This window comes from Gadus chalcogrammus, chromosome 19, assembly GCF_026213295.1.
Source record: "Gadus chalcogrammus isolate NIFS_2021 chromosome 19, NIFS_Gcha_1.0, whole genome shotgun sequence".
In the NCBI taxonomy this organism is placed as follows: Eukaryota; Metazoa; Chordata; class Actinopteri; order Gadiformes; family Gadidae; genus Gadus; species Gadus chalcogrammus.
This window is the reverse complement of record NC_079430.1, coordinates 13,845,064-13,870,765: the sequence shown is the minus strand read 5'-3', so window position 1 is coordinate 13,870,765 and position 25,702 is coordinate 13,845,064. Positions and strand designations below refer to the sequence as shown.

The 25,702-nt window shown below is 45.5% G+C and overlaps 1 protein-coding gene across 1 annotated transcript in view; it reads right to left on the bottom strand.

Moving 5' to 3' along the window:
- Window positions 1-23,106, bottom strand: part of LOC130372857 (uncharacterized) — a 54,920-nt gene extending 31,814 nt beyond the window's left edge. The window contains exons 1-7 of the mRNA XM_056579018.1: window positions 23,047-23,106; window positions 22,710-22,719; window positions 16,081-16,440; window positions 7,588-7,851; window positions 5,233-5,588; window positions 2,515-2,614; window positions 2,342-2,437 (exon numbers count right to left, since the gene is read on the bottom strand). Coding sequence (XP_056434993.1) covers window positions 2,342-2,437; window positions 2,515-2,614; window positions 5,233-5,588; window positions 7,588-7,851; window positions 16,081-16,440; window positions 22,710-22,719; window positions 23,047-23,106 — 1,246 coding nt within the window. The remainder of the gene's footprint in view (window positions 1-2,341; window positions 2,438-2,514; window positions 2,615-5,232; window positions 5,589-7,587; window positions 7,852-16,080; window positions 16,441-22,709; window positions 22,720-23,046) is intronic.
- Between the last annotated feature and the right edge of the window lie 2,596 nt (window positions 23,107-25,702).

The window sequence follows — 25,702 nt, the reverse complement described above, 5'->3', positions numbered from 1 at the left end:
CAATGAGCTCGTGTGAGAGGCTTTCAGTCACGAGATGTTTCTGTGCAGGGGAAAGGTGGACTAACCGGGAGAAGCGGGGATCCAGGAGGGCCGCTTTATTGAGGAAAAGCCACTCGCCGCTCTCTTCTTTATAGCGCATTTTTACAGTTCGAATGGAGAATTACACTTCGAATTTTTCACCCCACCTTCGACCGACCACACACACACACACACACGGGAGACCAAGTTGCTGATAAAATGGCTTTGTCAAACCGAACTCAGGTTTGGTTAATACTTCTGTGTGAGTGATAATTTAGTCTTTATCTTTCAACCGTATTTTGTTTAAGTGTTAAAGTGTGGGGTTTAATCCACAACATCACAAGGCCATGTCGTGACCACAGAAGTTGAACCACCCTGCGTCTTAGATCCCCATAAAGACCTTTGGGTGGAGGTTTGTCTCTCACTTCCCGGGGTCACAACAGGTAAGACCTCAATGTACACTCCATGAGTCCTATCTGTCCGTTCTTCATTCAGAATACTCGGCTCTCACCTGTGTACTGGTCGGCTCTCACCTGTACTGTACTGGTCGGCTCACACCAGCACTGTACTGGTCGGCTCTCACCAGTACTGTACTGGTCGGCTCACACCAGTACTGTACTGGTCGGCTCTCACAGCAGGTACATCGTCGGTTGTTTGCTTCCCACTTGGAGGGCAGCACTCGTGAATTTAAAAGTTTGTTCGGCAGCCTTTCAACAGAGTATCGGTCCGTTTTTCATTCAGACTATTCCAGAACAGATTCGACACTGGAAAGGGTTTGAAAGACTTAAAAAGAGAAAATTCGGACCCGTCCGAGCTGCGGTCGGAGCGGAGGAGACGTATCACTAACTAGATGTTAACTTAATTAACATGATAGGCTACTCACAGGTCAACGCAACACAAACGCGGTTAATAGAGCAAACTAGTTGTTAACTTATTAAAATGATACTCACAGGTGAACAAAACCCAGGTTAACAGAGCACACAGGCCGAGGGGGAAACACGCCGCAGACATCTCCAGCGACACACTACAGCTGAGCAAGAGGCACCCGACAGCGCTCTGCCAGAGAGCTCTTATATAGCAGAGCTTTTTTTTTTTTTTTTTTTTTCACCCTTTCTGGACAAGCTCTTTGATTGGTCCATGGATGTTTCTTATAAGCTCTGTGATTGGTCCATGCATGTGACTAAGCTCTTTGTTCACACCCCATCTACATTGCCTCTGTGATTGGTTGCTCTGGCAATCAATGGATGTTTCTTATAAGCTCTGTGATTGGTCCATGCATGTGACTAAGCTCTTTGTCCACACCCCATCTACATTGCCTCTGTGATTGGTTGCTCTGGCAATCAATGGATGTTTATTATAAGCTCTGTGATTGGTCCATGCATGTGACTAAGCTCTTTGTCCACACCCCATCTACATTGCCTCTGTGATTGGTTGCTCTGGCAGTGTGTGAGAACGGCTGGAGGTGCTGCCTGATCAACAGCAGTCTGGAGAATGGAGGAGAGACGCAAGGTTCATCTGATACAAAAGATAATTTATTTGTCTACCTTCAAATACACAGAGTATAGCAATTCATGGATCCACAAGTATGCAAGGTGACTTCCTATTCAAGATACCTTGCTTAACCCGACGAATGCCCTACTTCCTTGGTGATAAATCCCTGTACAAAAACAAAACACGCTTTTCACTGCAAATCACAAGATATAAACTAAACCAAACTATGAAAATAACACTGCACAGTGCACACGCATGTAAAAAAAAGAAAGAAGGGAATTACACAACTAGAGCGGGATACATTCAGCCACAAGCAGGGGAGGAAGCCAGCAAGCGACAGAGCCACCAACGCTTATTCTAGCATCCAAACAAAACGACAAAACAACGAGCAGCACCCAAACACCACGACATGCACTAGCATTAAAATACACACGCAGGCACCCCGAGCAGAAGCCTCGAGCAAGTAGTCCAACTTGACAGCTAGCAGAGATTGGACGAGCAGGCCGGGGAGACGAGGAGAGAAGCTCACGACAGCTGGGATTTTGGGCCGCACAGGCAAGGGGAACAGAACAGCAACCCCACGAAACGCCACCGACCCTGAGAGGAGTGCATAGTCATTACAATACGATTACACTAATTTATATTATTGACTAGTGGACAGAACACCGACCGTATAGCTGAGAGAGATATAGAGAGCCGGAAGATAGAGAGCCGGAACCCAGACAGAGGATCATCGCGTCCGAATACTATAAACGCAGCAACGTAATTCTACATTAAGCAACCTTGCTAATTAATCCATATCCTGATCAAACGAAAGGCATCAACAGCCTACCTGAATGCGAGGTCAACAAGTACACGCTCACAATGTTGAAGAGCCAACAAGTATACGGCTGTGTTACAATCCCGGAAGAGCAGTACGCCACCGTGGCTAGAAGATAAACAGAACATTCCAACTTCTCCAACTCGGAGAACCAACAGCGTTAGTAGAGGAATCAGAACGCATACCTGTAACGTTCTGCAACACGGTGCAGGAGGGACAAGAGACAAGAAATCCCCACGAGTGGTCCAAGCAAGATAGGCGAGTGCCTCCCGTGAAACCTGTGCCCTATTTATTCAGCACCGCTGCTAATCTCCCACTAGTGTAGACGGGGCGGAGGAAGAGTCGGTCACCCAGTCGGTGAACGCTCCCCCTGTTACACCCAGTTATGACAGCCAGATTTACTAAATATCTTCACGATAAGAGCATCGACCACCGACATGGTTCGTATTCAAAGGCAAAGAAAGGCCATGACCATCAAACCAACAGCTACTAGTAGGCTAATGTGCATTTCAAAAGTGGTCTTACCTGAAGTTGATACTCCCGAGTGTTCTTGCGCTCGGGGTTCAGCCTGATTAAACTTTTCATCATGTCATGAATATACAATATCTCAGCTTCTCCTCGTCCCAGATAAACGTTAGCTTGATACACATTTACTTGGGTGCAGTTTCGTTTGCCCTATAGCCTCCTCGTCTCCTGGTCCTCGTCTACCTTTACGTTATCAGTGCGTGTGCTGCCGTCAGTTGATTCGGATTCTAATGCTTTTTTAACGGGTTAATTCTGCTATTTTTAACGGTTAAATTCTGCTCTTAAGGGGTTCCTCATGAAATCCGGAATCCGCTTTCGGCCATTTCTGTCGCGTGCCTGTTGACACAATGTGGGTGGACCGAACGTGGTGCTGTGGACCTGTGGTGATTGACGTGAGAGCAGACTGAACATCTCGAACCTTAACCATGGACTGAAATCAAATTGAATACAACTTTTTTATTAATTGAATTTACCAAATCTCATTGACATGGAAACAAAACGAGAAAGATATGTCAAACAAACGACTTGTCAGTTAAATTAACGAATCGAAAATTGAAAAAACTCAATAAACATGATCAACTTCTTTGTACACAGTCTCCCCCCCCCCCCCCCCATTGTGTGTTGCTTAAATACAATAGAAATAAACAAAACTAAATAAAATAGAATAAGAGAATGCCGAACTAGTTATGTTTTAAGGTTTCTTTTAAAGATCCTATGGCATGCTACTTAATTTATGGTTTTATATAGCCGTTAGTGGGCCCCTAATACAGTAGGCTACTGGAAGACGTTCAAGAAATTGAGCCTTGGTGCAGAATTACAGCCACTACGAGCCAGTCCCACTATGGGCTTTACACAAGCGTGCCGCTTCTTAGAGGCGGGTCAAGGTGGAGGGTGGGGGTGTGGCTCCCGCCGGAGCGCGGGGGTGGTGCCTCGCTGTGGTGGTGCCTCGTGGCGGCGGGGGGGGCGGGGGCAGCAGGCAGCGGGTTCCCGGTGGGAGACAATCGCGGTCAACAATCCCCTTCTCCTCCATGTCGCGGTTCATGTAGGCGACTTCAGGGAGTCAAAGCCAAAGTTCCTCTCCCCCAAATCTTTCTCAACCATGGCTGATATAACCCCCACTACGATTTTCTTTGTGGAAATATCAGAGAACCAGACGGGTTTTGCACCATAACACCAACAGCAGTACGGCTATCCAAATAACAAAGAAGTGTACAACACTTGTGCACACACACACACACACACACACACACACACACACACACACACACACACACACACACACACACACACACACACACACACACACACACACACACACACACACACACACACACACACACACACACACACACACACACACACACACACACACACACACACCCTGAGGAACCCATAACCCGAAACAGCCATTTGAGGTTGTTTCCATGTCCCATAACTAACATAAATAACATAAATAACTGCTCTCTCATAGAAATTTTGTATCAAGAGTAAACTGTTGAGACACAAATGCACACCTTAAGACGACCAAAAGTGTCCGTCGCTCAACCGAAAGACGGTACGTTCAGCTGTACAGCGGCATCACGACGGGGACAGGACCAATAGGCACCGCTTCAATCAGAACTATCAGAATCAGGGACTGCTTGTTGACCATGACCTTTCCTACAGTTATTAGTTTTGGTAAATTGGTAAATATTAACTCCAAATGATAACATAAAGAGAACAATAAAAGAAACACCTATGGCCTTCCATGGACCATTCCCGAGGACCCCTTCACGATCGCCGGTCAACCAATGGCCTGAACCATAGGAGAGGGGAGAGAGGAGAGTGTTATTCTCAGGACCATTAACATGTTTCTGTGCATCAAAACAGCTGACTGGAAACACTCACTAACACTTGGAGGGTGACATGACATACAACATACAATAAGTGAGCAAACATGTGTAACATACTGTATTAACCCAACTTTTCTGATGCCCAGCTTACTATTCGACCCACCTGGACCCTACCCCTAGACTCTTACCCCTGAGTCTAACCATACACCCTACCCCTAGACCCTTACCCCTCAGTCTAACCCTAGACCCTTACCCCTGGTCTAACCCTACACCCGACCCCTAGACCCTTACCCCTCAGTCTAACCCTACACCCTACCCCTAGACCCAGCCCTCGTGGTACACAGAGGGAGGGGTGCGGTAATCAGCAGAAATTGAACTCACCCGCCTTCCTGATATTTGGGGGAGTGTGATCGGGGAGGCGCTCTAAAAAGATAAACAGGTCAGTTTCCTTTTTATAATCGATACGGTCAAATTAAACTTAAAGGTGCTGTAGGTGAGAGCTGAGAGCAAGAGACTTGAACGAACCGGAACCATTCACTCACCTACAGTCAGCCGGATCCATCTCGTCAGTTTCCGACGTGGGAAGTAGCAAGAATACACTCCGCCGTCGGCCTGGGTCACACTGGACAGGATCACAGAGGCGTTACCGGCCTGCAGCCCCCCTGGGAGAAGGTGCACCCTGCCCCCGAACTGGGGGTCTTGTCCAGGCTTGCCGTTGTTGTAATGCTTGCCCTTTTCATAGAAGAACACCTCCTGCTGCTCCTTCTTCCAGTCAAACACCTCATCCTTCAGGTTCACCGGGGAACCCAGACCACACGGTAAGATGGCATCTTCTCCTTCTCTGGTGAACACCTCAGTGTCAGTGTCCCCCAGATTGGTGACCACCTCAGGGATGCCAGCACCTGCTTGAAAACACAATTGATGCAACAACAAGTGTCTCAATACACCTCTGTATTGAGGCTCAGGGAACACCATCTGGGCACTGTCCGATTCAGTGGTCGTTTCTGAGGCCGGTGAAAACATTAAGAACACAGTTCATTATTGTACCGCCTTTGATCTGGTTACGATGTTACAAAAAGGACCAACAACGAAACAACAACCCTCAACTCAAACTCTAACCCTAACAAGGAAAACAAGCCTACTTGGTATAATACACACTACAGATACACGTGTGAAGGTATGGAAATAAACACTGGACAGACACAGAGTAGCTGGATAGACAGACATGTATATGCATCTATGTAGATGGACCTTGGAAGGCAGTGATGTAAATTATTTTAGTCTATGCTACTTCTGATGACATTTTTTCAAGCTAATAACAGTTATAAATAGCTTCTCCACATAATGGACAACAACATATAAAGGTTGTAGGATTTCATCTCACATTTCATCTCGTTATCATACAAAACATATCCCAAATCCATTTCACACAGGAATTACCCTGTAAAGAAATCTTGAAGGACCTCTTCCTATTTTAGTTGAATACCCCTGATATAGAGCATGCTGTAAACTGTTAATTAATATGATACTCACAGGTCAGCAGAACAGCGGAACGAAAAGCCAACAGGACAAGAGTGAGTTTGGTAGAGTAGACCATTGTCATGTTTTATGTTCAACTCCACGAACGAACTACTGCTGCTTATATATATATCGACAGGCCCCACCCACAACTTCTTCCCCCGCCCTCTTTCACCCTCTCCAGGGCTCTCTCTTCCTCTTGTCACTTTTCTCTCTTCCTCTTGTCACTTTTTGGCCCTCTCTCTCTGGCCCTCTCGTCACTTTTTGGCTCCCTCTCTGGCCCTCTCGTCACTTTTTGGCTCCCTCTCTGGCCCTCTCGTCACTTTTTCCCTCCCTCTCTGGCCCTCTCGTCACTTTTTCCCTCCCTCCCTCCCTCCCTCTCTCCCTCCCTCCCTCCCTCCCTCCCTCTCTCCCTCCCTCCCTCCCTCTCTCTCTCTCTCTGCTCAAAAGGAACCAATACAGTATCAAAGCAAACATTTAACCCCCAGTTAGTTCAATAAACCCAAAATATTGTAATCACGAACAAACGATAAGCAAGACTAAAGTATGGCAAAACAGCAGCAGGTGAACCTACGAGAATGGAGTTAACCCAGCTCACCATGCTGCACACTAACAAAACTTGGTGTGGCCCACACTACTCAACAACACGGGTTTGAGGGAATGAAGCCAAAGTCACTCAACCACAGGGGGCTATCCAAAAGCTAAATAAAACGAATCAAATGAATGGGCAGCCCGTACAAAAGGACACTCCGTCCATCCATCCATCAAAATGCTACTCACCTGGTTGACGCTACAACAGCCACAGCAGGGACACGAGCTATACCATGGCGCAATGGCACACAGCTGCCTTAAATAAGGCCTTAATTATTAAGGCCTTATTTAAGGCCTTAATAATCCATCTTTCGCTCAACCGAAAGATGGTACGTTCAGCTGTACAGCGGCATCACGATGGGGACAGGACAAATAGGCACTGCTTCGTTTCCAAACTATCAGAATCAGGTTCTGCTTGTTGACCATGACCTTTCTTACAGTTATTATTTTTGGTAAATTGGTAAATATTAACCACAACTGATAAAATAAAGAGAACAATAAAAGAAACACCTATGGCCTTCCATGGACCATTCCCGAGGACCTCTTCATGATCGCCGGTCAACCAACGGCCTGAACCAAAGGAGAGGGGAGAGAGGAGAGTGTTATTCTCTTTAGCAGACGCTTTTATCCAAAGCGACATACAGTAAGTACATGTGTCAGGATAAAGAGAAACAACAATATATCAGTGGTACAGTAGGGATGTTCATAGAATCCGGACCAATCACTCACCTACAGTCAGCCGGATCCGTCTGTTTGTCTGTCTCGTAAGAATTACGCACTCATACACTCCACTGTCCGCCTGGATCACACCGGACAGGACCACAGAGGCGTTACCGGCCTGCAGCCCCCCTGGGAGAAGGTGCACCCTGCCCACATAATGGGGGTCTTGTCCCTCCCGGCCGTTGTTGTAGTCCTTGCCCTTTATATAGAAGAACACCTCCTGCTTCCCCTTCTTCCAGTCAAACGCCCCATCTGTCAGGTCCACCGGGGAACCCAGAGCACACGGTAGGATGGCGATGTCTCCCTCTCTGGTGAACACCTCAGTGATGTCTGCACCTGCTAGAAAACACAATTGATGCAACAAGTGTCTCAATACTCTGCTGTATTTAGGCTCAGGGAACGCGAGTGTCTCGCTGTATCGAGGCTCAGGGAACGCCCTCTACAAAAACATTATACTCACAGGTCAAAGCAACGCAGGTCCAAATAGCACACAGCAGTCCGAGGGCGAGACACGCAAATGACATCTTTCAGTGATACAGCTCTAAAGCCCGCGGTCAATTGTTTTCCTTCGCGACTCTGTGTCTTTTTATATAGTGCGCTGTGGGCGTGGCCACGAGTTTTCTGCCGAGTTTTCTGCCGAGTTTTCTGCCGAGTTTTCTGAATCCGGCGGCGGTAGACAGTGGACTAAACAGGAGGAAGGGGCGGCTTGCCACCTGACGACAAGTTGCACATAGCGCACACACCATAACGTATACAGCTTTGTTCCCATGCCTAGGGTGCTGGGGTAACTTTTATGCGTCCCTTTTGTTTGAGATTTCTCATTGTTTAGATGTTGTTGTTCTACACGTTTGTTATTTAATCGCCTCATTTTTTTTTTCAATCGCCTTATTTTTGCATATATCAGGTTATACTAAGTCAAAGGACTGTTTTGTTACACCTTTGTTCTCAGACCGTAGTCGGCACACACACACACACACACACACACACACACACACACAACGCTGAAGTTGGCATCCGATTCGCAGCATCCGATTCAGCAGCTGGTCCACTTTAAATCGGTCCTGATTGAAAACCACTACACCTAGACTCTTCACATCTGGACTAAATTATCACAGTGAGGCTATACATTATAATAAACAGTTACAGATTTGTGAAACCTTTTTTCTATTTATGAAAATGCAATACAGGCTCATTTTAATGCTTTTTAGGGGTCCAGACTGCATCAGAACGGGTCCTGATTGAAAACCACTACACCTAGACTCTTCAAATCTAGACTAAATTATCACAGTGAGGCTATACATTATGTAAAACATAGTTTCAGATTTGTGAAACCTTTACCCTATTTGTGAAAATGCAATAAAGGCACATTTTAATGCTTTTTAGGGGTCCAGACCGCATTAGAACTGATCCTGATTAAAAACCACTACACCTAGACTCTTCAAATCTGGACTAAATTATCACAGTGAGGCTATACATTATGTAAAACATAGTTTCAGATTTGTGAAACCTTTAACCTATTTGTGAAAATGCAATGCGGTCTGGACCCCTAAAAAACATTCAAATAAGCCTGTATTGCATTTTCACAAATAGGGTAAAGGTTTCACAAATATGAAACTATGTTTTACATAATGTATAGCCTCACTGTGATAATGTAGTCCAGATTTGAAGAGTCTAGGTGTAGTGGTTTTCAATCAGGACCGATTTGAAGATTCTAAGTGGTTTTCAAGCCGAATCGGATGCTGCGAATCGGATGCCAACTTCAGCGTCGTGTGGGGCGGGAGATCACGCAAAATGTGCCGATACGAACATGTTACGTCATCCCCAGCAATATGAAAAAGATACGTATAAATTATGCTGAAAATTTTACATTGGATGTGCTTTTTTTCTGCCATGATTGTTGCCTTAAAAAAAACAAGCTGCATATTTGATGAACTCGGAACTCGAATCCACGTGCATATAGCGCGTACTGTCCACACACCCACATGTTAAATAGCCAAGTTATACTTAATAGTCTGAAGAATGGAGGAGAGACGCAAGGTTTATCTGATACAAAAGATAATTTATTTGTCTATCTTCAAATACACAGAGTATAGCAATTCATGGATCCACAAGTATGCAAGGTGACTTCCTATTCAAGCTACCTTGCTTACCCCGACGAATGCCCTACTTCCTTGGTGATAAATCCCTGTACAAAAACAAAACATGCTTTTCACTGCAAATCACAAGATATAAACTTAACCAAACTAAATTAAAAAATGTAAAAAAAAAATAAAAAAATAAAAAAAAGGGAAGTAGGCCTACACAACTAGAGCGGGATACATTCAGCCACAAGCAGGGGAGGAAGCCAGCAAGCGACAGAGCCACCAACGCTTATTCTAGCATACAAACATACAAACAAAACGACAAAACAACGAGAAGCACCCAAACACCACGACATGCACTAGCATTCAAATACACACGCAGGCACCCCGAGCAGAAGCCTCAAGCAAGTAGTCCAACTTGACAGCTAGCAGAGATTGGACGAGCAGGCCGGGGAGACGAGGAGAGAAGCTCACGACAGCTGGGATATTGGGCCGCACAGGCAAGGAGAACCGAACAGCAACCCCACCGACCCTGAGAGGAGTGTATAGTCATTACAATACGATTACACTAATTTATATTATTGACTAGTGGACAGAACACCGACCGTATAGCTGAGAGAGATATAGAGAGCCGGAAGATAGAGAGCCGGAACCCAGAAAGGACCCCCGCGTCCGAATATTATAAACGCAGCAACGTAATTCTACATTAAGCAACCTTGCTAATTAATCCATATCCTGATCAAACGAAAGGCATCAACAGCCTACCTGAATGCGAGGTCAACAAGTAGGCTACACGCTCACAATGTTGATGAGCCAACAAGTATACGGCTGTGTTACAATCCCGGAAGAGCAGTAGGCTACGCCACCGTGGCTAGAAGATAAACAGAACATTCTAACTTCTCCAACTCGGAGAACCAACAGCGTTAGTAGAGGAATCAGAACGCATACCTGTAACGTTCTGCAACACGGTGCAGGAGGGACAAGAGACAAGAAATCCCCACGAGTGGTCCCAGCAAGACAGGCGAGTGCCTCTCGTGAAACCTGTGCCCTATTTATTCAGCACCGCTGCTAATCTCCCACTAGTGTAGACGGGGCGGAGGAAGAGTCGGTCACCCAGTCGGTGAACGCTCTCCCTGTTGCACCCAGTTATGACAGCCAGATTTACTAAATATCTTCATAAGAGCATCGACCACCGACATAGTTCGTATTCAAAGGCAAAGCAAGGCATGACCATCAAACCAACAGCTACTAGTAGGCTAATGTGCATTTCAAAAGTTGTCTTACCTGAAGTTGATACTCCAGTCCCGAGTGTTCTTGCGCTCGGGGTTCAGCCTGATTAAACTTTTCATCATGTCGTGAATATACAATATCTCAGCTTCTCCTCGTCCCAGATAAACGTTAGCGTGAAAACCTGAGCTTGATACACATTTACTTGGGTGCAGTTTGCCCTATAGCCTCCTCGGCTCCTGGTCCTCGTCTGCCTTTACGTTATCAGTGCGTGTGCTGCTGTCAGTTGATTCGGATTCTAATGCTTTTTTAACGGGTTAATTCTGCTCTATTTAACGGTTAAATTCTGCTCTTAAGGGGTTCATCATGAAATCCGGAATCCGCTTTCGGCCATTTCTGTCGCGTGCCTGTTGACACAATGTGGGTGGACCGAACGTGGTGCTGTGGACCTGTGGTGATTGACGTGAGAGCAGACTGAACATCTGGAACCTTAACCATGGACTGAAATCAAATTGAATACAACTTTTTTATTAATTTAATTGACCAAATCTCATTGACATGGAAACAAAACGAGAAAGATATGCCAAACAAACGACTTGTCAGTTAAATTAACGAATCGAAAATTGAAAAAAACTCAATAAACATGATCAACTTCTTTGTACACAGTCTTTGTACACTTCTTTGAGGTTGTTTCCATGTCCCATAACTAACATAAATAACTGCTCTCTCGTACAAATTTTGTATCAAAAGTAAACTGTTGGGATACAAATGCACACCTTCAGATGACCAAAAGTGGTCGTCGCTCAACCGAAAGACGGTACGTTCAGCTGTACAGCGGCATCACGACGGGGACAGGACCAATAGGCACCGCTTCAATCAGAACTATCAGAATCAGGGACTGCTTGTTGACCATGACCTTTCCTACAGTTATTAGTTTTGGTAAATATTAACTACAACTTTTGCACTCACTTCTGTCACTTCCGCAGTCTCTCCCTCTCTCTCCCCCTCTCCCCCCCTCCCTCCCTCCCTCTGCTCAAAAGGAACCAATACAGTATCAAAGCAAACATTTAACCCCCAGTTAGTTCAATAAACCCAAAATATTGTAATCACGAACAAACGATAAGCAAGACTAAAGTATGGCAAAACAGCAGCAGGTGAACCTACGAAAATGAACGAGAATGGAGTTAACCCAGGGAATGAAGCCAAAGTCACTCAACCACAGGGGGCTATCCAAAAGCTAAATAAAACGAATCAAATGAATGGGCAGCCCGTACAAAAGGACACTCCGTCCATCAAAATGCTACTCACCTGGTTGACGCTACAACAGCCACAGCAGGGACACGAGCTATACCATGGCGCAATGGCACACAGCTGCCTTAAATAAGGCCTTAATTAGGGGACTGGACCAATCTCGGGCTGCATTCAAGAGTACCACGCTTGACTAGGGTTTCTAGGCTGCTACACATGCAAGGTGACAGCCAGCTCATCGTGAGCAGTCGGGGTGAGGAGTCTTGCTCAAGGACACCTCAACACTCAGTTAGGAGGAGCCGGGGATCGAGCTAGCAACCTTCGGTCGTTACCAGCCAACCCGCTCTACCTCCTGAGCTGCGCCGACACCAACTGAGAGAGAATTCCGACCCATCCGAGCGGGGGACGGAGCAGAGGAGACGCAAAGCAAACTATATGTTAAATTAAAAGGATACTCACAGGTCAACACAACGCAGGTCCAAAGAGCCCACAGGCCGAGGGGGAGACACGCAACAGACATCTTTCAGTGATAGAGTTCAGTGATAAAGTTCTAACACACTCGACAACGCTCTACACTACAGTGTCTCAAATGGGCGTGGCTAGAACTGGTCGAAGCTGGGGCGACTTTTAACCTGACAACAGGTTGCACACATAACGCTCTGTGTGGGACCAGGTTGCTGCCAACATTTATTTGTCAAACCAACTCAGGTTTGGTTATAACTTCTGTGCCAGTGATAATAAAGTCTTTACCTTTCAAACGTATTTTGTTAAAGTCTTAGAGTGGGGGGTTTTATCCACAACACCACCAGGCCATGTCGTGACCACAGAACTATCATGCGTCTTAATTCATGACAGTGATCCCAATAAAAACCTTTGGATGGAGGTTTGTCTCTTACTTCCGGGGGTCACAAAGGGTATTTTAAGACCTCAATGTACACTGTAGGCCTACCACTGTGCTGGAAGGCCTGTGTGGTGGTGTGTGTGCGCTCTCCCTCTCCCTCTCTCCTAATCCAGGCAGCGCATCCCTCCTCTCTGATTGGCTGACAGGTGCAGGTGACCCAGGGGAGTGTTCGGAGCGTCACAAGGTCAGAGCAGAACACTGAGAGTCTTTGGAACAGAACCAGGGGGCTGATCAGTCCTTGTTCTCTGATTCACCTCCCATCCCCTCCTCCTGACACCTCTCTGACGAGTGTGTGTGTGTGTGTCTCTGTCTGTGTGTCTCTCACTCTTGCTCAACCTCTCTTTATCTCCCTCGCTCACTCTCATTCTCGCATCAGAAAGATTGACGGACAGACAGAGCCAAACACAAGAAAGTATAAGTAAAAACGCAAATCTATGGGAGTGAATGTGCAAGTGTATTTCTTAATTAATTAAGTTCCTAGGGTTTCTTTGTCGGTGATCTGTGTATTGTAACGCTTAAGATGGGGTTTAATAAACTTCCACGTGTGTGTGTGTGTGTGTGTGTGTGTGTGTGTGTGTGTGTGTGTGTGTGTTTATGTGTGTGTGTGTGTGTGTGTGTGTGTGTGTGTGTGTGTGTGTGTGTGTGTGTGTGTGTGTAACTCGCCGCTCTGCCACAGCCCGAACTATGTGCTTGTTTTGTGGCATTTTGGGTTCTTAATAGAAATCGTCATATCTCGTTAAGATGTCGCTGCATTCCTCCTCTTCCTCACTGCAGTGATCAGTGTGTGTGTGTGTGTGTGTGTGTGTGTGTGTGTGTGTGTGTGTCTGCCTGCGGAGGGCCGGAGGGGTTTCAGCGCAGTAATAAAGTGCGAGTTCCAACGCTCAGCTGTCTGTCTACCATAACTTGTGTGGCAGTGATGATGTTATAACAGCGAGTGACGAGCTGTGGTTGCAGGAATGTAAGACTCGTGTCTCTCTCAAATTCCAATAAAAAGAAAGCTTTATTGGCATGAGAAATAAACATTTGCATTGCAAAAGCAGGTGAACAATAAAGTAAACAGCATTATTAAGTAAGTAAAAAGGTCTGGTATATAGTATAATATATAATATAATAAGTATACAACGTTAAATACAAAATATCTATGCATATCAAATGTTAGACGATAAAAGTACTATAAAATGTAAAATGTGCACTATTTATAAAAATTACAAAAATCCAAGTATCATGTATATACTTAAATTACAGATACTCTAAATGCACAGTGTTTTCATTATGGAGGATGTGTGCAATAGTGACATTATTGTGTCGGTCGTAGCTCTCATTGGCGGGCCAAATTCTCTGGTTGGGCAAGGCAGAGAAAGGGGAGGTAACTTGGCCCCTTATGATGACATATGGGGGCCAAAATCTGAGCGTCTGAGCTTTCATTTTTCAATAGGCGGAGCAGAATACCTAGTGCTCGTTTTACACCTAACGCCATTTCTAGATACTGGGGCACCATAGGCAGGCTAGGGGAACTCATGTTAATGTTAGAAAAATGTTCATGCCATGGGACCTTTAAATGTGTAAACAGATTGTGACGTCCTCAGCTCCTCTGGCAGGCTGTTCCAGAGGGGGGGGGGGCATAGGTAACTAAGAGGCCAGTGCCAGAGGACCTGAGTGATCTAGGTGGAGCACCATGAAGAGATGCTCCTGAGGAACCCATAACCTGAAACAGCCATTTGAGGTTGTTTCCATGTTCCATAACTAACATAAATAACTGCTCTCTCGTAGAAATGTTGTATCAAAAGTAAACTGTTGAGATACAAATGCACACCTTCAGATGACCAAAGTGTCCGTCGCTCAACCGAAAGACGGTACGTTCAGCTGTACAGCGGCATCACGACGGGGACAGGACCAATAGGCACCGCTTCGTTTCCAAACTATCAGAATCAGGTTCTGCTTGTTGACCATGACCTTTCTTACAGTTATTATTTTTGGTAAATTGGTAAATATTAAGTACAACTGATAAAATAAAGAGAACAATAAAAGAAACACCTATGGCCTTCCATGGACCATTCCCGAGGACCTCTTCATGATCGCCGGTCACCCAATTCTCTGAACCATAGGAGAGGGGAGAGAGGAGACTGTTATTCTCAGGACCATTAACATGTTTCTGTGCTCAACAGTCCTATCAAAACAGCAACCGCGGCTCCACCACTGCGGGCAGGAGGGCGTTAAGTCGTTTAAATTGAGGGCGATGAGCAGACGCTTTTATCCAAAGCGAGAAAGATAAACAAATAAATATCAGTGGTACAGTAAGGGATGTTCATAGAACCAAATGCCAAGCACTAACAAACGTTAGAGTAACCCTTTCCCCGTATACAACAAAGCTAACTAGGATAAATCGCTGCGCAATGCTAAGAACTGTTTTTAAGTGCAAGGACATACAACATACAATAAATGCATACATTAAGTGCCAGGACGTACATGACATACAACATACAATAAATGCGCAAACACGTGTAACATACTGTACTAAACCAACTTAGAGTGGAAGTAAACGTATTTAAGTTCTGTGATCTTATGGCTTCGGAAAATACGTTTTCTGATGCCGCGCTTACTATTCGACCCACCTGGACCCTGACCCAACACCTACCCCTCTGCCCAGGACTCTGACCCAACACCTACCCCTCTACCCAGGACTCTGACCCAACACCTACCCCTCTACCCAGGAGTCTGACCCAAGGCCTACCCCTCTGCCCAGGAGTCTGACCCAAGACCTACCCCTCTACCCAGGAGTCTGACCCAAGACCTACCCCTCTACCCAGGGCTCAACCCGACCCCTGGACCCCTACCCATCAGTCTAACCCTACACCCTACCCCTAGACCCCTACCCCTCAGTCTAACCCTACGCCCTACCCCTAGACCCAGCCCTCGACCTCATGGTACACAGAGGGAGGGGTGCGGTAATCAGCGGAAATCTAACTCACCCGCATTCCTGATTTTTGGGCGAGTGTGATCGAGGACGCGCTCTAAAAAGATAAAAAGGTCTGTTTCCTTTTTATGTAAAGGTGCTGTAGGTGAGAGCTGAGAGCGAGAGACTTGAACGAACCGGAACCATTCACTCACCTACAGTCAGCCGGATCCATCTCGTCAGGTTCCGACGTGGGAAGTAGCAAGAATACACTCCGCCGTCTGCCTGGGTCACATTGGACAGGACCACAGAGGCGTTACCGGCCTGCAGCCCCCCTGGGAGAAGGTGCACCCTGCCCACGAACAGGGGGTCTTGTCCACGCTTGCCGTTGTTGTAATGCTTGCCCTTTTCATAGAAGAACACCTCCTGCTGCTTCTTCTTCCAGTCAAACACCTCATCCTTCAGGTTCACCGGGGAACCCAGACCACACGGTAAGATGGCATCTTCTCCTTCTCTTCTGAACACCTCAGTTTCAGTGTCCCCCAGATTGGTGACCACATCAGGGATGCCAGCACCTGCTAGAAAACACAATTGATGCAACAAGTGTCTCAATACTCTGCTGTATTTAGGCTCAGGGAACGCGAGTGTCTCAATAACTAGGCTGTATTGAGGCTCAGGGAACGCCCTCTACAAAAACATTATACTCACAGGTCAAAGCAACGCAGGTCCAAATAGCACACAGCAGTCCGAGGGCGAGACACGCAACTGACATCTTTCAGTGATACAGCTCTAAAGCCCGCGGTCAATTGTTTTCCTTCGCCACTCTGTGTCTTTTTATATAGCCTAGTGCGCTGTGGGCGTGGTCACGATTTCGTTTTCTGAGTTTTCTGAATCCGGCGGCGGTAGACAGTGGACTAAATAGGAGGAAGGGGCGGCTTGCCACCTGACGACAAGTTGCACATAGCGCACACACCATAACGCACTATGGCAGCAGACAGTATACAGCTGTGTTCCCATGCCTAGGGTAACTTTTATGCGTCCCTTTTGTTTGAGATTTCTCATTGTTTTGATGTTGTTCTACACGTTTGTTATTTAATCGCCTCATTTTTTTTTCAATCGCCTTATTTTTGCATATATCAGGTTATACTAAGTCAAAGGACTGTTTTGTTACACCTTTGTTCTCAGACCGTAGTCTGCACACTCTCACTCAACACACACACACACACACACACACACACACACACACACACACACACACACACACACACACACACACACACACACACACACACACACACACACACACACACACACACACACACACACACACACACACACACACACACGGTGGGGCGGGAGATCACGCAAAATGTGCCGATGCGAACATGTTACGTCATCCCCAGCAATATGAAAAAGATACGTATAAATTATGCTGAAATTTTTACATTGGATGTGCTTGTTTTCTGCCATGATTGTTGCCTTAAAAAAACAAGTTGCAAATTTGATCAACTCGGAACTCGAATCCACGTGCATATAGCGCGTACTGTCCACACACCCAGCGACTCCTGACACCGGGATCCCACCGGACGCGTACGCGCCGCGGAACGGCTGCGTCCTCTGCCCTGCGTCCATTCCTACCGGGCGCGTAACGGCAGCGTAGCGCTGCCTTGCGAGCCAGCCAGCCAGCCAGTATTCACGCGAGATCACGAGATCACGCGATAATTCTAAACCTAATGTACTCACCTTCGACTCCCAAAACTATTGCAATTAAATGCCACGCTTTGTCCTTTCTGACATTTTCCTTATAAAAAGGATGATTTGGTACATAAATGACTTCATGTTGCTGAACTTCGACAATGAGTCTCTCGTCGTCAATGTTGCCGACCCTCTGAGACCCACCGGTCATGACGTAATAATGTTGATGTGAAGTTACATGAGCTGAGTATTGTGTTTTATTTTGAAAATTGACCGGATGCTCTATGGCTTTTACTTTTCACTTCCTGCCCGGCTCGACCTGCTCTGTCGAAATTGACGCGGTTTAGCAGCGGCTCGCGGCAAAAATAGAATTGGACGGAAAGATAGCGCCGCGGCGCGGCACGCCGCTCCTGGGACGCTGCTGAAACGTTCCGCGGCGCGCCCGGTGGAAATGGTCTCATTGATTATAGTGGAAGCGATCAGCAGCGTGACCGCGGCGCAGCCGTCCCGCGGCGCGTACGCCTCCGGTGGAATCTAGCCTTAACACTATGGGCTGGTGGATAATTCGTTGTTTTTTTTTTTTGTTTTTTTTTAATTGCCATGGGCCCCCCCTCTGCCTTGGGCCCCCCCACGACTGCCTCACTTTCCCCCGCAGTCCGTCGGCCCTGCACACACCCACATGTGAAATAGACAAGTTATATTTAATAGTCTGAAGAATGGAGGAGAGACGCAAGGTTTATCTGATACAAAAGATAATTTATTTGTCTGTCTTCAAATACGCAGAGTATAGCAATTCATGGATCCACAAGTATGCAAGGTGACTTCCTATTCAAGCTACCTTGCTTACCCCGACGAATGCCCTACTTCCTTGGTGAAAAATCCCTGTACAAAAACAAAACATGCTTTTCACTGCAAATCACAAGATATAAAGTACAGCTCACAGAGAAGGCAGCAGAACACCTTAAGATTAAGTATTAGAGAATAGAGAGTCATTTTCGTAAAACTGGATAAGGCCTTTTGTTCCCGACTGTTATCTTCTTAAGGGGAAACTAGTTTAAAGTATAAATCTCCTTAAACTGCCATTATATGCACATGTTGTAATATAATGTAAAAGATCTCCTTTCTTTTTGCAATTTGCACATTTATTTATTTATGCAGATTGAATTCTTGATTATCATATCAATTTACGCCATTCTCATTGGCTCCTTCTGTGCTCTTAATTCCGAATTGAGCAGGTTGCAATTCACTCACGGGCCAAAGGGGTCAGTAATAAGGAGGTATGTTACATTTATTTAGTATGTTTGTGTAATGTTAGACTATATTAGCCCTTGCAGTTTGGCTTCTATATTAACCCTTGCAGTTAAGTAGATCTTTATTTATTATTATATATTTTTATTTTTGAAGGCTTCATTTCAATCATTCTGCGTCCGGGTTAAGCATCTTGAACTGTTACGTATGACACCTGTACATATATCTGTACACGTAGAGTGAGGGGTCTAGGGGGTGGCCAGGGGTGGCCGGGGCCACCCTAGAGTGAATCCCGGCCACCCCATTGGCCACCCTAGTCATATTAGCATTTTTCCTAATTTATTGTTAGAGAAATTTTTGTTACATTTCATATTTGTATTCTTTTGAATCCGTCTTAACCTAGATATTCCTGAAACGCATCAAAGGAAAACGGAGAGAAAATATAGTTTTCGCCCTTGTGGATGTTCGACCCAGCAATCTAGGAGTTTTAAGTGTAGAGTCAAAGCAAGCAAAAGTCCTAGATTTTGATGATTTGGGAATCGCTTTGCATATATTAGAGGCAGGGATTTAAAATTTAAAAAAAATAATGGTTTTGGCAATTGTGTAATTGATTTTCTGATAAATGCACAGCATTGTCGCTTTTTACTTTTACCGCGTTAGATCAAAAGATCGAGTTGGTGGGTTTTTTGAAACAGACCTGAAAAGCTGAGACTAACGTGCAGATTTTACTTTAGAATCTGAGTTAAATCAATACACTCCTTTAGAAATGTGAGTTAAAATGAGTCAGAAATGAAATTCTTCATGATGATGTTTTTGTATATATATAAATATCAACTCATAAGTAACTGCAAGATAGTGTATTTGACAATTACACCACTGTCTGAATTAATATTAGGATGTAGAGTTACAGCGTGTACATGCCTTAAATATTCCCTCCATTTCAAGATGCCTTATATCAGCTTTAGATTTATGTGCCACCCCAAAATAATCTCTGGTCTCACCCTGACCCATCTCAGCCACTGCATATATAATATAAAAATATATTATTGATTCGAGTTCTGCGTACAATGACTAATGTAATGGAGAAGTCATAGTGAAGGTATGAGGAAGAAGCTGGAGGCATTCACAGAAGTATCGGATTCTGATACCAATGAATGGAACTGGCAGGGCCGGATTAACCAATGGGTTTTATGGGCACGTGCCCAGGGCCCCGCCCAGCCAGAGGGCCCAAGACTCGTCCGAATTTTTATTTTTATTTTTTTTCGGGCGGGCCCCTTTAAGTTGCGAATGAGTCAATATCAGCGCACGCCGGTTGCCTCGGTTTCAATTAGAAACGTTTACTCTTTATGGAAACTGACAATTTGACCAGTATCCGTGAACAGGCAGAAGTGCTCTGCATGTCATACCCATCTGATTTAGATGTCGACTTGGCCAATGAAATAATCCAGTTCAGAAGCTTCATACAAAACGAACAGGATAAGTCTCCTCAAAAGCTTTTGAAGATGATCTTAAAACAGGGTCTGCAATCAACTTTCCCAAGCGTTTTTATAGCTCTCCGTATTTTTTTGACCCTGCCTGTGACAAATTGTGAAGGGGAACGATCATTTTCACATCTGGCCAGAATTAAAAATGAGCTTAGAACGACACAGACGCAACAGCGCCTCAGCGCGCTGTCACTCATGGCCATCGAGACGGAGCTACTCAGGAGCCTGGAATTCGATGAAGTTATCACTGACATTGCTAATAGGAGAGCCCGTAAGAAGTTTTTCTAACAGGTGCGTCTGGGAGGGAGACATAAACATATATATATTATTTCTCATTTAATGTTACATATTTGTATTCAGACTTACTTCTGTTTACTAACTTCTGAGTGTAATGTATTGCCATTCATTATACCCTGGCGGAGAGGAGTACTAGTTTAAGGATCAAGATGAAAGAGAGGACAGAAGTGGGGAAATCAGAAAGACAGACAACCAGACCGTGATAGGGGATCCTGAGTGAAGAAAGGAGACCAAGGGATGATGCCAGTCACATTAAAAAACTCTATGTTCATATGTTCATTCAGCAATTCATAAGTTGATAGGGCTAGGCTAGTATAAACTGAATAAACAAATCGAATAAACAAATAATTATAGTATTATAGTATTTCATTTTGATGGTAGCATATCATTTAGCTTTGTTAAATGTTTCTTTGTCTTGTTTTAGCATATAATGCTTTGTTGATAATATGCAATAGAAACATTTCTGTTCTGTTGTGACGTAGGCTACAATAGGCCTAATCATTAATAATAAAAAACACCTGCCACAGCACTGTTTGTTTTTTTCGGGGGGGGGGGGGGGGGGGGGGGGGGCATCCAACATTTGTGCCCAGGGTCCTGTGACTGCTTAATACGGGCCTGGGAACTGGCATGACATGCTGTTTGTTATGCTAAACGGAACTGGTTTCTTATTTGTGTGTTTTCATTTCTCGGCAGATGAGCCAATTCCTGTTTGTTATTCACATAACAAACTATTGTTGTTATTATATTCACATAATAACGAAGGTTCCAGCTGCGTCCATTTGTGTCTGCAGTGGGATGATATCAGACGCTTCTAGGAAATACAAGAAAATAAAACAAGTATTCACGTGCTTTGTCCTTTTTTATTTCTTGCATCGGTAACATTTCTTGTTACCGATGCAGCATCCCGGGCCTACAGGCCTCACGATGTACAGAAAATGACTGCAGCCAAATGCCCTGAGGTAATACAGTCTACGAGGTAGGGGGTCTTCAGCAACACACCCCCAAGGTAAAACCCACACGCCTACTACCTGTGGCTCGGATAACGGATAAGAACGAGGTTATAAATAAAAGTGCCGCTGCTAGCTATTTTGGGGCCCTAAGCATAACTCCTTTATGCCCCCCCCCCCCGAATTCCCCCTACCAGCCCCCTGTGCTGAATTGTTGAGGGGGGGGGGGGGGGGGGGGGTAGCAAACAATTGTTGACGGGGGGGGGGGGGGGGGGGGGGGGTAATAATAAAAAAGTAATATATATTTTTTTTTTTTTTTGGGGGGGCCCTCAGGACTTGAAGCCCTACGCGCAGCGCGTAGTGCGCGTTATGGGAGCGGCGGCATTAACTTAACCAAACTATGAAAATAACACTGCACACGCATTAAAAAAAAAGAAGGGAATAACACAACTAGAGCGGGATACATTCAGCCACAAGCAGGGGAGGAAGCCAGCAAGCGACAGAGCCACCAACGCTTATTCTAGCATACAAACAAAACGACAAAACAACGAGAAGCACCCAAACACCACGACATGCACTAGCATTCAAATACACATGCAGGCACCCCGAGCAGAAGCCTCAAGCAAGTAGTCCAACTTGACAGCTAGCAGAGATTGGACGAGCAGGCCGGGGAGACGAGGAGAGAAGCTCACGACAGCTGGGATTTTGGGCCGCACAGGCAAGGAGAACCGAACAGCAACCCCACGAAACGCCACCGACCCTGAGAGGAGTGCATAGTCATTACAATACGATTACACTAATTTATATTATTGACTAGTGGACAGAACACCTACCGTATAGCTGAGAGAGATATAGAGAGCCGGAAGATAGAGAGCCGGTGTCCGGAACCCAGACAGGACCCCTGCGTCCGAATACTATAAACGCAGCAACGTAATTCTACATTAAGCAACCTTGCTAATTAATCCATATCCTGATCAAACGAAAGGCTTCAACAGCCTACCTGAATGCGAGGTCAATAAGTACACGCTCACAATGTTGACGAGCCAACAAGTATACGGCTGTGTTACAATCCCGGAAGAGCAGTACGCCACCGTGGCTAGAAGATAAACAGAACATTCTAACTTCTCCAACTCAGAGAACCAACAGCGTTAGTAGAGGAATCAGAACGCATACCTGTAACGTTCTGCAACACGGTGCAGGAGGGACAAGAGACAAGAAATCCCCACGAGTGGTCCCAGCAAGACAGGCGAGTGCCTCTCGTGAAACCTGTGCCCTATTTATTCAGCACCGCTGCTAATCTCCCACTAGTGTAGACGGGGCGGAGGAAGGGTCGGTCACCCAGTCGGTGAACGCTCCCCCTGTTGCACCCAGTTATGACAGCCAGATTTACTAAATATCTTCACGATAAGAGCATCGACCAGCGACATAGTTCGTATTCAAAGGCAAAGCAAGGGCATGACCAAACCAACAGCTACTAGTAGGCTAATGTGCATTTCAAAAGTGGTCTTACCTGAAGTTGATACTCCCGAGTGTTCTTGCGCTCGGGGTTCAGCCTGATAAAACTTTTCATCATGTCATGAATATACAATATCTCAGCTTCTCCTCGTCCCAGATAAACGTTAGCTTGATACACATTTACTTGGGTGCAGTTTGCCCTATAGCCTCCTCGTCTCCTGGTCCTCGTCTACCTTTACGTTATCAGTGCGTGTGCTGCCGTCAGTTGATTCAGATTCTAATGCTTTTTTAACGGGTTAATTCTGCTATTTTTAACGGTTAAATTCTGCTCTTAAGGGGTTCCTCATGAAATCCGGAATCCGCTTTCGGCCATTTCTGTCGCGTGCCTGTTGACACAATGTGGGTGGACCGAACGTGATTGACGTGAGAGCAGACTGAACATCTGGAACCTTAACCATGGACTGAAATCAAAGTATAATTTTCAGATTAAAATAACCGACAACGATTGAATACAACTTTTTTATTATTTGAATTGACCAAATCTCGTTGACATGGAAACAAAACGAGAAATATATGGCAAACAAACGACTTTTCAGTTAAATTATCGAATCGAAAAAACTCAATAAACATGATCAACTTCTTTGTACACAGTCTCCCCCCCCCCTATTGTGTGGTGCTTAACAATACAATAGAAATAAACAAAACTAAATAAATAAAATAGAATAAGAGAATGCCGAACTAGTTATGTTTTAAGGTTTCTTTTAAAGTTCCTATGGCATGCTACTTTCTTGATGGTTTTATGTAGCCGTTAGTGGGGCCCTAATACAGTACTGGAAGACGTTCAAGAAATTCAGCCTTGGTGCAGAATTACAGCCACTACGAGCCAGTCCCACAATGGGCTTTACACAAGCGTGCCGCTTCTTAGAGGCGGGTCAAGGTGGAAAGTGGGGGTGTGGCTCCCGCCGGAGCACCGCTGCCCGCTGCCAAGGCGCGGCCTCGCGGCGGGGGTGGTGCCTCTCGGCGGGGGGGCGGGGGCCGCAGGCAGCGGGGCCCCGGCCGGAGACAATCGCGGTCAACAATCCCCTTCTCCTCCATGTCGCGGTTCATGTAGGCTATACTTCAGGGAGTCAAAGCCAAAGTTCCTCTCCCCCAATTCTTTCTCAACCATGGCTGAGATAACCCCCACTACGATTTTCTTAAGAGGTCGTAGTGGGGGTCCTTTGACGTCCTTTGACGACAGAGAACCAGACGGGCTATGCACCAAAACACCAACAGCAGTACGGCTATCCAAATAACAAAGAAGTGTACAACACTTGCGTTGCAGTGTGTACACACACACACACACACACACACACACACACACACACACACACACACACACACACACACACACACACACACACACACACACACACACACACACACACACACACACACACACACACACACACACACACACACACACACCCTCATTGGCGGGCCAAATTCTCTGGGCGGGCAAGGCAGAGGAAGGGGAGGTAACTTGGCACCTTATGAAGACATATGGGGCCAAATTCAAAATCTGAGCGTCTGAGCTTTCATTAATCAAAGGCGGAGCAGGATAACTAGTGCTCGTTTTACACCAAACGCCATTTCTAGATACTGGGGGACCATAGGCAGGCTAGGGGAACTCATGTTAATGTTAGAAAACCTCATGAAGTGAAGTGATTTTCATGCCATGGGACCTTTAAATGTGTTCACAGATTGTGATGTCCTCAGCTCCTCTGGCAATCTGTTCCAGAGGGGGGGGGGGGCATAGGTAACTAAGAGGCCAGTGCCACAGGACCTGAGTGATCTAGGTGGAGCACCATGAAGAGATGCTCCTGAGGAACCCATAACCTGAAACAGCCATTTGAGGTTGTTTCCATGTTCCATAACTAACATAAATAACTCATGCTCTCGTACAAATTTTGTATCAAAAGTAAACTGTTGGGATACAAATGCACGCCTTCAGATGACCAAAAGTGTCCGTCGCTCAACCGAAAGACGGTACGTTCAGCTGTACAGCGGAATCACGACGGGGACAGGACCAATAGGCACCGCTTCAGAACTATCAGAATCAGGGACTGCTTGTTGACCATGACCTTTCCTACAGTTATTAGTTTTGGTAAATTTGTAAATATTAAATACAACTGATAAAATAAAGAAAACAATAAAAGAAACACCTATGGCCTTCCATTGACCATTCCGGAGGATCTCTTCATGATCACCTTTCACCCAATGGCCTGAACCATAGGAGAGGGGAGAGAGGAGAGTGTTATTCTCAGGACCATTAACATGTTTCTGTGCTCAACAGTCCTATCAAAACAGCAACCGCGGCTCCACCACTGCGGGCAGGAGGGCGTTAAGTCGTTTAAATTGAGGGCGATGAGCAGACGCTTTTATCCAAAGCGAGAAAGATAAACAAATAAATATCAGTGGTACAGTAAGGGATGTTCATAGAACCAAATGCCAAGCACTAACAAACGTTAGAGTAACCCTTTCCCCGTATACAACAAAGCTAACTAGGATAAATCGCTGCGCAATGCTAAGAACTGTTTTTAAGTGCAAGGACATACAACATACAATAAATGCATACATTAAGTGCCAGGACGTACATGACATACAACATACAATAAATGCGCAAACACGTGTAACATACTGTACTAAACCAACTTAGAGTGGAAGTAAAC